General features: G+C 41.3%; 1 protein-coding gene across 1 annotated transcript in view; it reads right to left on the reverse strand.

Annotated features, from left to right (window-relative positions):
* Nucleotides 1–308: 308 nt before the first annotated feature.
* Nucleotides 309–14,228, reverse strand: part of LOC138961198 (serine-rich adhesin for platelets-like) — a 30,257-nt gene continuing 16,337 nt past the window's right edge. Inside the window, exons 7-10 of the mRNA XM_070332798.1 lie at nucleotides 3,460–5,860; nucleotides 2,965–3,134; nucleotides 2,138–2,492; nucleotides 309–788 (exon numbers count right to left, since the gene is read on the reverse strand). Coding sequence (XP_070188899.1) covers nucleotides 574–788; nucleotides 2,138–2,492; nucleotides 2,965–3,134; nucleotides 3,460–5,860 — 3,141 coding nt within the window. The 3' untranslated portion in view covers nucleotides 309–573. The remainder of the gene's footprint in view (nucleotides 789–2,137; nucleotides 2,493–2,964; nucleotides 3,135–3,459; nucleotides 5,861–14,228) is intronic.

Below are 14,228 nucleotides of genomic sequence, written 5' to 3' on the forward strand. Positions count from 1 at the left end.
ACAATCTTGTAAGCTGAATATATCATAAATCATTTGGCACACAGCAAACTGCATTGTTGAGATAATCTCTCTCTGTGTCTCTCACGGTCTCTCTCTGTCTCTCTCTACATATATCATGCAATTAGAGTAGTCCCTCTCCGGATGAGTGCTAGTTGGAAAAAAACCTCGGAAATAAACGGAATGTTGTCTTGTCTCTCTCTCTCTGTGTCTCTCTGTCTCTCTCTCTCTCTGTCTCTATCTCCCCCTCTCCCTCCCCCCTCTCTCTCTTTCCCCCCCTCTCTCTCTCCTTCCCCCTCTCTCCCCTCCCTCTCTCTCTCTCTCTCTCTCTCTCTCTATCTCTAATTCAATGCTTTTTCATATTCTCTGTAACAAAGTTCTCAGTTCACCTGATGAGACATTTGTTGAACAAAGATTAATGTGAACAAAAAACAACAACAAAAACAAGTAAGAAATAATTCAACACGAAAAAAAAAATTAGAGCTGATACAGCAACTGACAGAATTGATTCGATCCAAGTCTTCGAACTTATACAAGTACAGTATAGTAAAATCTACAGAGGCTGCTCCAAGAAAATCAGCCCATGTGGACACGAGCAGTAGCCCGGATGGCGTCGTGGCAAAGCGGACATGACGTCACAGATCCCGCGCAGCTCTCGCACAGAACGAGATGTCCGCAGGGCATCAGGATGGTATCAATGGTGGCATTGTGACACGCTCTGCACTGTAATCGCTGTGTCATCGTTCTGTTTTCAGCATGAAGGCGGGCCAGCCTCTCGCGTTCTTCTGCTGCTGAGAGGAAAAAGTTAGCCCTGTTAGTCAAAAAGGGGTGCATTCTACAACCCATGAAAGGCAAAAGGCAGGTAAGCGTTATTGAGACATTGCACATGATAACTCAATGACTTCAATCTGGAGAAATTAGCCCCTCAAGCTTCAAGATAAGAAAGAATTTAAAACAAAACAAAAATGAGTTTTACAGATTTTTGTGACGACCATAGTTCAGGTGTTCTGATGCTGAGTCCGTCTACTAGTCTATTGGGCAGTACAGGCGTCAGTCAGACATTTCCTCTCTACTTGTGTTTCTGTCTTTAACTGTTCACTGGCAATACCCACTCGTAATATCTCATCTATAAAACAAAAGAAAGGCAGCCACAAAAGAAAAACAAGTCGCGTACGGCGAAATTACAACATTAATTAGTCAAGCTGTCGAACTAACAGAATGAAACTGAACTCACTGCATTTTTACAGCAAGAGCATATACTCGTAGCATCGTCAGTCCACCGGTCGATGCACAGGCAGTGAAATTGACAAGAAGAGCGGGGTAGTAGTTGCGCTGAGAAGTATATCACGCTTTTCTTTATCTCTATTCTTTTTAACTTTCTGAGCGTGTTTTTAATCCAAACATATCACATCTATATGTTTTTGGAATCAGGAACCCATAAGGAATAAGATGAAATTGTTTTTAACTCGATTTCAGAAATTTTATTTTAATAATAATTTTTATATTTTTAATTTTCAGAGCTTGTTTTTAATCCGAATATAACATATTTATATGTTTTTGGAATCAGAACATGATGAAGAATACGATAAACGTAAATTTGGATCGTTTTAAATTTTTTTTAATTTTTTTTTTTTACAATTTTCAGATTTTTAATGACCAAAGTCATTAATTAATTTTTAAGCCACCAAGCTGAAATGCAATACCGAAGTCCGGCCTTTGTCGAAGATTACTGGGCCAAAATTTCAATCAATTTGATTGAAAAATGAGGGTGTGACAGTGCCGCCTCAACTTTTAAAAAAAGCCGGATATGACGTCATCAAAGGTATGTATCAAAAACAAGAAAAAAATGTCCGGGTATATCATTCCCAGGAACTTTCATGTCAAATTTTATAAAGATCGGTCCAGTGGTTTGGTCTGAATCGCTCTACACACACACACGCACAGACACACACACACACACACACACACACACACACACACACACACACACACACACACACACACACACACACACACACACACACACACACACACATACACCACAACCCTCGTCTCGATTCCCCCCTCTACGTTAAAACATTTAGTCAAAACTTGACTAAATGTAACAAAGCAAGAAAACTAAGCTCAGTACAAATCATACCACTTGGCGCAACCATCACATCTGCTCCACTTCCAGTCCCACTGTCGTCATTCTGCGGGTTACAGTTGCTTCCATTTCCAGGCCTCAGTGATGACTGTGCTTGAGACGATGATGTCGCTCCTGACGACCCTGCTTCAGCTCTTGAGTTACTCGAGTTAGATGATGTTGCGAGAGGTGCCTGATTCCGAGCCAAATCCGAAGTTGTTGCCGTTGTCGTTGTGGCTGGTGTGGAAATGGTCGAAGAACTGGAAGATGTATTGACCGTGGCTGTGGTTGGTGGTTGTTGCTGCTGTCTGGAAGCAGGCTGAGCTAAATCTCTTGGGTTATTGTTCGTGTTCTGACCCGAACTGTCAGTCTGCCCAAGGAAACGTGTGCTTGTAGGTTAGAAGAAATCCGAACAAGATAGACAGCTAACATTCTAAAATCAAGATTTAAAAACATAAAAGTAATCAAACAAACAACAAAACAAAATACAAGAGGGGTTGTGGAATCTTATTTTGGCTGACGAAAAAAGACATTAACAGTATTTCGATCTATTTGTATTTATGTAAACGAACAGACACTGAAATAACAATGAGAATGAGAAACTAAAGACTTTGTTCTTGTTTGTTCAGTATCAAGAGATGGTGATAGTAAATGATGTGGTTAGCTGTCTGGGTTAGGCTGTATATTTTGTTTACGACTCAGTGTGTGATGAATTTTGTATGCCTGCAGATATTTGCATAATTGTTAATTCAAGCAGCTTGACCATTCATATTTCTTATGTAGATCAGCGCGAACACAAATTTTGACCCCAAATCAAAATCGTCCACACAACCTAGACTTACCTCAATTCCAAGTCTCCTCTGTGTCTCTCTGATGAAATCGTCTCCCTTTACAGCTCTCAGGTATTCACACCCGGGCCTCCAGCGCACGTGCTCAGTCCATACGTCATCAGTGGCCACCCAGTGTTTGAGTCCAACCCCACAATAGAAACATCTGACACAGTCTGCGTAGCCTGCGCAGAGAAATACGATTTATATTTGGCACAACTTGTTGATTGGCTCTATACAGATCCGAATAAACTTGTTTAAACATGTATACCGACCAAAATTACTGTAATTTAAATTTTCAATAACATTTTAAATGTAGACAAAATGGCATTCTCTGTTAACTTTCAGTTAAGTTTATTCTGCAGAGCAATTCCTAGGTCCCACCATGAAACTGAACTGGTATAAATTCAATTAAAGGCAATGAGACTTCGCAGAAGCTGCCTCATTCCTCTACATGTAGATCTCTGTTAACCTAATCTCACATGTATTTTAATCAGTATCCCAACTTACCGGCGTAGAACATGCCACTCAAGATGACGTGGTCAAGGGGCGGGGCCTGACTGTCATCCCACTGGGTGAAGGTCCGTCTCCTGCTGGCCATGTCCTGGTACATGGGGTACACGGCTCCTCCCAGGTCCAGTGCAGCCCTCGGAAACAATGGGCGTGATTCCGCGCGTGCTGCGTTGCCATGGTTACCGCTGGAAGCCATTGGGGAGGGTCTGGCACTCGTGGAAGATCTGAACTCTGTGCGGCTGTTAGTTGTAGGGGTAGTTGATGATCTCTCGCTGCTTGAAATTGCTGAGGTTGTTCTGACACTGTCAAGACTGCTATGTGTTCCATTGCCAGCATTTGGTCTGGAGCCAGCAGAGCTTGTCGCAGTAGCCTCTGTCCTTTCGGCGACTGAAGCACCAGAAATCACGAGGGATTCTGTGGCAGATCCATGCAAACCAGAAACTGGAACGGATCCCGCAGATCCATTTTGTCTTGGAGAAGACTGCCTTTCTTGGGCTGATGTTGTCTGGTCACCTTGGTGAGGCCATGGTGAACTTTCCCCATCTTCTGTAGGAATGTTTGTATTCGCCAGCGATGCTTCTTGTCCAACCGTCTCCTGATCATTCCTGGACACACCACCTGAATTGCTTTGAGGATGGCTCAGAGCAACCGACTCAGCAACCCTCTGCATCACGTGGGGACAATGAGGAGACAGTCTTCGGTGGATTTCCATAGGATTGTCCTCTCTCGACCACTCAGAGTGGCGCTCTCCACAGCTGTAGCAAATGACCTCGTCATGTTGACCCCGGAAGTAGAACCCTGCATCGGCAAGCTTTATCCTTGAGGTCGGGACATACGCCGGAAGTGCGCTGAGTGTCGCTAAGCGATAGCCGACGTGAGCAAGGTCAAGGGCGGGGTTACGGGTCGGGTCAGGCAAGAAACGTGCTACTGGATTGACTTGGATGGATACACGTTGATAGGGGGCTGATCTAAAGTTCTCTAAATGCTGAAGACAGGAAGAACATGGCGAGACATCGAAGGAAATACAGACTTGTGATTTACAAGAGTTGCAGCAGTTTTCAGTTTCATGCGGTCTTGCTTTAATACGCCATTGGCGAAATATGTGTTCATTTAAAACTTCTAGTAGTGATTTTGACCTACGTAGTGATTTAGAATAAGGAGGTTTTATGGCATTTCTTATACTGGTTTGCGATTCTTTTTTAAGAGAGGGAGCCCAGTCTTCCCATTTCCACTTTAAGAAAAATGAATGTGTAAGGATTCTTAGGTATACAGTTTTGTCGCGGTGCTCTTTAGTTTTTAGAGTTTTTGGAAGATACTTGAAGAGTATTGTCATTAAACAGAGAATTAAAACCAAAAGGTCTCTTAAGCTGTCATTCAGTATCACATTGGAAAAAATGCCATTAGGCCAATTATACGAGGAGAATATGTTGGACCAAAACGAATAAGATTGAAAATGCTTGTTACTTGAAGTACTTGAATCTATAATAACTTGATCTGATTTTTGCAAGGTACCAGCACTGGAAGATGGAGTCACATCATCAGTAAGTTTGGACTGAGAGTGTTTACTGCGAGATTCTAAAACTGTATGACTTATGGGTTGGCAATTGCACAACAATTCAGTGCCGTAAATGCGAAAGAAGATGCTTGTTGTCATCGGAAACCAGCTGAATGGAAAAGTCTCTTTACCAGTGGAATACATTATCTGCTTTAAACATTGCTCATCATCTACTCGAGCCTTCCAAGCAGCTGGGCTGTGTTGCAGAATGAGCTGTGCAAATCGTTTCAGCTGAGAGAACTCGGGGCGAGATGCTGAGAGGTCGATAAAACATGTCAGTTTTGTGCAGTTCCATTCATGAAGACCAAACATTTTCTTGCAGCACCGATCCTTGGCAGCAAGAGAACGGATCTTTTTCGTGGTTTCTTCCGATTGACAAGAGAGGGCAATCGTGCCGCTCATACCTTTTCGGTGGCGATTTCTTCCTCGCCCCGAAGCTATTTCTGTGGATGCCAACATTGTGTGAGCTGAATCACAAATTTTGTGACTTGCTTGGCCATTTGATGGTTTGAAATGGAAGCAGAGGTTTATTTCGGAGACAACTCGAGCTTCTTGTTTTCCAGTCTTGAGGTGCAGCGACGAAGAGCCTTTGTCATTAGGTAAGGTCATGCTTGGGACGTTTTCGGTATTTGCTGCTCTCATACGCTCGTAAGGAAGCCTATTGTGGGCGGGAATTTCCACATGTTTAATGGCGAGGAGATTGATGACGAGAAACAATCTCTGCTTTGCGGGCCCTGCCATTTTTTGAAGATGTAGGGAAGGTAAGAGTTCGGTAACGTGTGGGTTAAGAAACCTGCAATTCGAATTCTCGCTTCTTGTAGTTTCGTTCTTATTTCGGGGTTTCTCTCAGTTTTTCTTTATTTTTATCCTCTTTTCTTCTCCTCTCGCTTTTCTGCTCCTCTTGGAATTACTTTTCTTTTATCTCTTTGACGTTCTCCTCCTGTGTCTGTTACGTGTGATGTTTGATACAGTTTGATACAGTTGATGTGTTCAACCGGTTGTCGATTTTCTTCTCTTCCACTTAAAAAAGGATCCACTCAACTCGCTTCCTTTATTAAGTGAGTCACTGTAGTTGGCTTGTCGTGTTCAGGTCTACCTGAAACAAACACTTAAGCGTGAAACTATTTTAACGGCCATACATGAATAATTTAGAGATGACTAAAGGCATTTGACAATCTTTTTGTAACCAGAAAGAGAGAGAGAGAGAGAGAGAGAGAGAGAGAGAGAGAGAGAGAGAGAGAGAGAGAGAGAGAGAGAGAGAGAGAGAGAGAGAGAGAGAGAGAGAGCCGAGTGGCAGACAGGCAGGTTTAGATTCATGTCTCGAAGAAAATGTTCCATTTTAATGTACTGATTGAAATGGAAACTTAAAGGCACAGTAAGCCTCCCGTAAACCATCACAGATACGGTCAGGCTTTTACACACAGTACAAACATCCTTTCATTTAAACACTCACCGATTAAGAAAATCCTAGGTGCCCTCCGTAAAGAGCGAACAATTTTAAACGAATTTATTTTTGCGTGGTTTATCTTACCCCTGAGCCATCGTGAACCCGTGTGATCCAGTTTCCCTTTTTTCACAATGTAGTCGTCAGTTAGTAATTTGAATGCGACTCGATGTCAGCTTATCAACAATAGCACGTTTTTATGCACGAAACAAACGGCTGTGGTTCACAAGAACTCTAGCGATGGCTTTTGACTGTTGAGAGGAACGGCGATATGCCGCATAAACCGCCGTCTGCTACGACCCTTGCGTGACCCTGCTTCCGGGCTTTTCTTTTTTCAAACTTTCACAACTTCGAATTGCACTGATCTTGTCTTGATGAAAACACGCTGTCAATTTATTATTTAGATTTTAAAAGTTAGGTCTAGCGCAAAAGCGCACCACGGTCCAAAAACTTTCTGATTATCATCGATCCACGGCTATCGCCAGTTTAAGGGAAGTAACTCATTTTTGACCTGAGTTCAGGATGGGTCCAAAAAGTGTTCGAGACAATCTGCAAAATTAATTCTTTAAAAATTGCTCGCTCTTTACGTAGGGCACCTAGGATGTTCCCGTTTGGTGAGCGTTCAAATGGAAGGGTGTTTGTACTGTGTGTAAAAGCCTGACAGTATCTGTGATGGTTTACGGGAGGCTTACTGTCCGGGCGTGATTTCCGGGATATTCATAACAGCCGTCCAGCACCAAAACGAGGCGCCATTGTTGTAAAGGGCCAAGTCCACGAAAATAAATTCTTTGAAAATTTCTCACGCTCGACAGAAAGCAGCCAGGATGTTCCCGTTCGGTGAGCGTTTAAATGGAATTATGCTTTTACTGTATGTAGACGCTCGGGGAGCTCTGTGATGGTTTACGGGAGGATTACTGTGCCTTTAAGTGTTAGTAATTGTTGTTGAGGAAGTTTGAGAGAGAGCCAGCGAGAGATGGAGCGCGCGCGCGCGAGCGAGACGGACAGAGAGAGAGAGAGAGAGAGAGAGAGAGAGAGAGAGAGAGAGAGAGAGAGAGAGAGAGAGAGAGAGAGAGAGAGAGAGAGAGAGAGAGAGAGAGAGAGAGAGACAGACAGAGAGAGACACAGCGAGAGAAAAACAATGAAAGGCGATGAGACATGCAGGTGTAGACGTTTGGAAGAAAATTTTCAATATTAGTATAATATTGATTTAAATGGACACCAAAGTGTTTGTTATTGTGAGAATTTGAGAGAGAGAGAGAGAGAGAGAGAGAGAGAGAGAGAGAGAGAGAGAGAGAGAGAGAGAGAGAGAGAGAGAACGAACGAACGAACGAACGAACTTTATTACTCAAGGATGGAGATTTTAGGCTCACGCCTAGTCTTACAATCTGTCCCTGCTAAACTAAGACATACAAATTAAGACAATAAAAGGAAAATTGTCAATCGCAATCATACAGTATTACTAATTACAACATTACCTATACGACTACATAATGCATAATAGAACATTGAAATGTACAGAGAGAGAGAGAGACAGATAGAGAGAGAAATTAATAAATTAAGAGAAGTAGAGACAGAGAGACAGAGCGAGAGCAACTTGAGTAATGAACAACAAAGGCACAACCAACTCCACCACCACCAACACCAGAACAACCGTTCATACGACCCCCCCCTTCCCCGACCCCCACTGCACTATCTATTTGGTAATCAAAGCAATTTAAGGCTAATGATGCAAATCTTCAAATGTAAAAATATAAATATATCACACAACGATTGTATGCCGCTGACAGTCGAAACGTGTACGTCATCAGAACATTGACTAGTAGGAGGCTTTGGCGTGGCATTTGGAACCTTTTGAACTGAATATTTGAATTCCAGCGACGGGCTCATACTTTGGGTTAAAAGAGGCCTTATTTGGTCGACACATAAACCGAATTTGCCTTCCTCTTTGCAAGCCGCGAGTCGTTCTCCATAATTATTAGCTCGCAAGCGGCTACCCGATATTATTTAGTACAGCTTGGTATTCTCCCGTACAGTTTCGGAGGCCTGTCTATCGATTCAATATGTGTCTAATCTAATCAGATTTTTCCTTGTTTGCGAGATTACATTTTGTGTGTGCTCGGCTTCAAAAGGAGCATAGCAAACAACAGCGTCCGACTTGATGTGGATATCTGATAATTCCTTTCTATTTTGACTCACTGACCAAACACTATGGAACCGCAAATGACTTGGATTTCTTCCGGTGAAAACAGCCGGGAAGTAAAGTCTCCCGTTAGTCTCTTTGATCTGCGGGTTTTATGTCAGTGTATGGCCGTTTTCCCCGCGTGTACCTACCGAGTTTTATCTAAATGTCCTACAATGTTTCACGTGCTCATCTTCGCTGTGAAAACAGGGTTGTGTACAAGCTGCGATACTGAGTCTGTATAAACCTCGAGATGACCATGGAGAAGTGAAGTTTTCTGCAAAGATTAGATGACCTGATTCGAGTTATTCGTAGCCGTATGTGCTTAAAACAACCAAAGTACGTGTGACTGGGAACTCAGTTGATATATATACGAAGTTTACAAAGTGAAGGACAGGGCGCAAAGGGTAACAAACGGCGGGCAAACAAATACAATTGTCATCATTTTCACGAGTTTTCATTCACAAACACCTGGTAAATAAATCTTATGTTCCCCATGCAATAACTCGAGGTGACGATGCTTTGTGGCCCGGAGTTGGATTCTAAAAATTCGTCTCCCTGAGGGTTATTGTGCATTTTGTTGCACAACCAAAATGATGACAAAAACGATGTTTGGTAGCTTGTTGTCAGACCAGCACTTTGTTGTTGGTCAGTCCTCGGGGAGCATATCGCCTTTTGTCTCATATTTATCAACCGCGGCCTTCGGCCTTGGTCGATAAAGATGAAACAAAAGACGATATGGTCCCCTTGGACCAACAAAAAAGCTGGTCTGTCAACAAGCCACCAAACATCTTATACTGTCTCACACCTGAAGAATGCATTTTTGTATTGGCCCACTACTCTTCGTAGATAAGTATAGGGCCTACTAGTAGCCTAATTCTGTATACTATTATTAGGCTACCATTATACGAAACTATTTTTACTTGAAGTGTTGTGCGTTTTTTTCTCAGAGGATGGGATTTCATTGACAAAGGTAACATAAGTATGTTGACCATACAAGTTCTTAAATTAGCTACTTCCCACATGTTTCTACTATGTTAGTCATGTTGCGAATGACCTTTGGATAAAAATAACACTTGTTTTGAAAGATCGTGTATAGAAAGTGAATGGGACATTCGCGTAAGAACATACTTGACAATTCTTTTTATTATACCACAGGCGAAATCGTGACTGTTTTAAGTTCTCTTTACCTCCTAGCCCGGAAGCTGCCGTTGTTTTGTGATTCGAAAAAATTGTGTTTAGTAGGCTAGTATTATGTGTCTTGAAGTTAGAGAGTAAACACGTTGCTTTTACTCGGAGGCATGATTCACAGAGAATTTGTTTGTGCGAATGTATAGAATTAGAGAGAAGTCGTTTGACAAAACAGCGACTCATACCCGGTTGACTCAGGCAACTTTCGCCTTTTTGGACAACGCACAAGTCTTGATTACACCGATTTTAAAGTTATATAGTCACTTCTTTTTGGAACGATTGAATTTATGTCTGTGACTCATGCCTAACCGCATGATTTTTGCATCGGAAAAACCGCTTGAGAAAAATAAATATATTAAGAAGTTTGAACTGGCTCAAGAAATGCCTGACGTGTGTTTTAAGTGACATGATGTACCAAGTGCCTGCTGTGTTCCGACTGACAGTAGATGAGTGAGGAAATAAAGGATGGGCAATCAATAAATCAATCAATCAATCAATGTATTTGTTGGTTTATGACAGTCTAACTGGCATTCCTAAACTGAGTGCTATGTCCGATTCTCAAGAAAAGATAAAACAAAGGAGTGAGAAAACATTGCCCAAACTAATTGTTCAAAAAAACAGGCACGTGACACTGAGTGGCAACGTGGTGAGGATGGTCGTATCTCTACTCTTTACTACTTAAACGGTGTAGTCTGTGGCAGTGTTAAAGAGATCGGACACCGATTTCGCTAATATCTTGCGTGTGATATTTTCAGAGCCGGTGTGATGAAACAAGTGTGCCAAATATGAGAGAAATCAATCGGACAGTTTTTATGCTACAACTAACGTCAAACGAGAAAAATAACGACAGAAAAAAAGTGAACGGAGCTTGCAAAATAAACAACAAAACGGAAAATAGGCAAGTAAATGAAAAGGCAAAAAGAAAGACCAAGAAAGGGAAAAGAAAACGGCTGTCAGTCAACAGATTTGAGGAACTCTGAAGAACATAAACCGATTAATATAACTGTTAACTTACTGTTTAAGCATATTCTTGTCTGTTGCCTGCTGGACTGCGTAGCCTCTCTGGGGCGGATTGCGGGTATTTATACCGATCTCTTCAAATTAATATAGAATCGGGAAAGCCCTATATTGCAAACAAGTCGACAATGGTAACTTCGACGAAGGTAATCTGTCTTGCGTTTTTTGACTGCGTTGTTGCATAATAGCATCCATTTCAAGGACAGCATGGTTAAATTAAGTGTTAGTCAGTGACACGTGTCACTGTGGTCACCTGTTTTGAAACAATGGTCTATCTTTCGCACGTTTTACCTCGACAAACTGAATTTCACAGTGTTCCATCAGATAATGACATTTGCAAAGAGTGTTCTGGAGACTTATGCAATGATTCGATGATTCAGCAATCTAGTGAAAAGTCGTGTCACGCGCTGTCCCCCACTTTCACATTCAGTCAATACTTGACTGAATGATTTAACGAGGGCGGTGGGGAGCTTTTTTAGTTTGTTATGCCAAGTATTTCATTGAGTGAAGGGTTTCAGTTGTCATTCACAAACAACACGAATGATGACAAGCAAAAAAATCTGCGGTCTGTTCTGAGGGTATGTTATTTATACCATTTACAGAGTTCGTTTGCTCTGATTTTGAACGCCAATGAGGTCAGAAAGTATAACGACTGCTTATAATTAAAAGCACACACAAATAAAACAAAACAAGAAATAAAGAGGCAAACAAAATATTTTAAAGAAAACACAAAAACACGAAAAACTACAACACAACAATCAAACACATAAAACAAATAAAATGCGGGGGAAAATAAACCCAGCAGTAACAACAAAAACAAAACAAAAAATCCCAGACAAAAAAATCAAAAACAAAACAAAACAAGGAACACACAAGCAATCAACCGTCCAACCAACCTACAATAAAAACAAAACAGCTCACACACACACACACACACACACACACACACACACACACACACTAGTTTTCCCTGTTTTCTTTTAAGTTATTGTTGATGTTGCCTTCATTATCATCTTTTCTTTCCGTTTTTCAATTTTTCACATTGATTTTGAAGCCCCCTTTTTTGTTGTTTTGTTATTGTTTTTACATGTAGTCAAGTTTTGACTAAATGTTTTAATATAGACGGGGAATCGATACGAGGATGGGGATGTATGTGTGTGTGTGAGTGTGTATGTGTGTAGAGCGATTCAGAGAAAACTACTGGACCGATCTTCATGAAATTATACATGAGAGTTCCTGGGTATGATATCCACAGACACGTTTTTCATTTTTTCGAAAAATGTCTTTGATGACGTTATATCCGGCTTTGTGTGAAAGTTGAGGCAGCACTGTCACGCTCTCATTTTTTAATTAAAGTGATTTGAAATTTTGGTCAAGCAATCTTCGACGAAGTCCGGACTATGGGGTTGAATTTTAGCTTGGCAGGTTAAAAATTAGTTAATTAGTTTGCTCTTTAAAAAGTTGTCATTAAAATCGAATTTTCACTAACAGATTTAAAAATTATTGAATCGTATTCCTCAATTTTTCCTGAATTAAAAAACATATACATATGTCATATTTACTCTAAACATTTGCTCAGAAAATAGGTTAAGTAAGTACTGCGTTTCCACGCTAGCCCGAGACGAGCGTGACCCGTCTCGTTAGTCGAGTCTATTTTAATATAGTCTCGGCGAATTTTGTTTGGTAGTGTTAAATCTGTTATTTTGATGCCGACAGCTTGACTAAATAGAGGTTACAACACGAGTGGGTTGTTTTTTTTTATATATGAGAGTCCCTTGATATTCATCCGCTGGGTCTTGACTGAAATACAAGCCATATAAAAAATCACGAGTGTTGTAACCTGTATATCCCATGAAGATCTAAAAGACAAAGTGTGACGGAAACATCAAGCTTTAGTTGTCTGTTCAGATGAGGCACCTCTGCACATACCTTATTCTAAAGGCACGTCTGTTGATCTATGTCAAGTCGGTGCATAATAATTGTGGCTTGGCTGTCCCCATCAATTGAAAGCCTCTTACACGGATTTGGACTGAATACCTAGTGGTTACACACGCATCTCCTGAGATCGTGGACACCTTCATCGTCTATAGGGCCTACTGCACCGCAGTCAAAACAAGAATACAGAGTTATCGGCCCATTTGTTGTTCGCGAGCAGTATTCGCGAGACGAAAATGATTGCAGATTGGACGACTTCGACAATGATCTCCGTTCTGTTCTTCACAGTTATGATAAAGACATCGTTCTAAGTCAAAAAGTGTATTTACACAGCCATGTCTCTTTAGATTACAACACTGTTTTGATTCTTTCCACGTGTGCCGGCGGGTATGAATAACTTCTTTCGACATGTCCATCACAAATGTGACAGATTGTCAATTGAGCTATATTGAGATTCTTTCTTTCTTTATTTGGTGTTTAACGTCGTTTTCAACCATTCAAGGTTATATCGCGACGCTATATTGAGACGAGCAAGTCATATCGTCAATATCATGCAAACTAAGCTCATTCTTTTTTTTTATCTGTATTTTCCCCCCACGGTATTTTTAGCGAATGCCGTTGTTTACCCCAATGATTCAGTTACAACTAACGCTCGCGAGCAAAGAAACTTGTGCTCGAAGTTAAAGCCCCAAATCGGCCTCACATGAGGTTTATAGAACGATGACATCTTACAGCATGCAATACCAAAATTGTGGCTGAAATGATTCACTCTCAAAAGAAAGCAGCCGAGCGGTAACTGTTCAAATGGATGTATGTTTGTACTGTATGTAAAAGCTCGGGGAACTCTGTGATCAGACACAGAAGGTTTACGGGAGGCGGAGTAGACCTTAAAGGGGACAAAAACAAATGACGGGAGATCTGCGAAAACACAAACACAGGTGGCAAAATAACACCAGTCCTTCAAAGTGAAGCCAGATAACATGGATGCTTTGTAGACCGACTTTACGACTTGTCGACGACGATTAACAAGAAGAAAATGTACAACAACAACAACAATAACAACATACACAACAACAACAACAACAGCATACACAACGACAACAACAACAGCATACACAACAACAACAACACCGACAACGACAACAACGACAACAACAACAACATACACAACAACAACAACAACAACAACATCGACAAAGACAACGACAACGACATTGACAATGAACATTCTTGCAGGAAGAACATGAACAACAATAACAAACTACAGGTGTGGTTATAAATCAGTTCTGACGACTCATCTTCTTTACAAGTTGTTATTGCATAAGAATTGGGCTTTGTGCAATAATCTGATGTTGTGTGCACAGCTGCATGATCATGTGTGATCGATATGGCTTTCCCGCGATCACGTCACATTGAGGAATGAACACGTGGAACATTTTGTTATC

This window comes from Littorina saxatilis, linkage group LG3 (genome assembly GCF_037325665.1).
Source record: "Littorina saxatilis isolate snail1 linkage group LG3, US_GU_Lsax_2.0, whole genome shotgun sequence".
NCBI lineage: Eukaryota > Metazoa > Mollusca > Gastropoda > Littorinimorpha > Littorinidae > Littorina > Littorina saxatilis.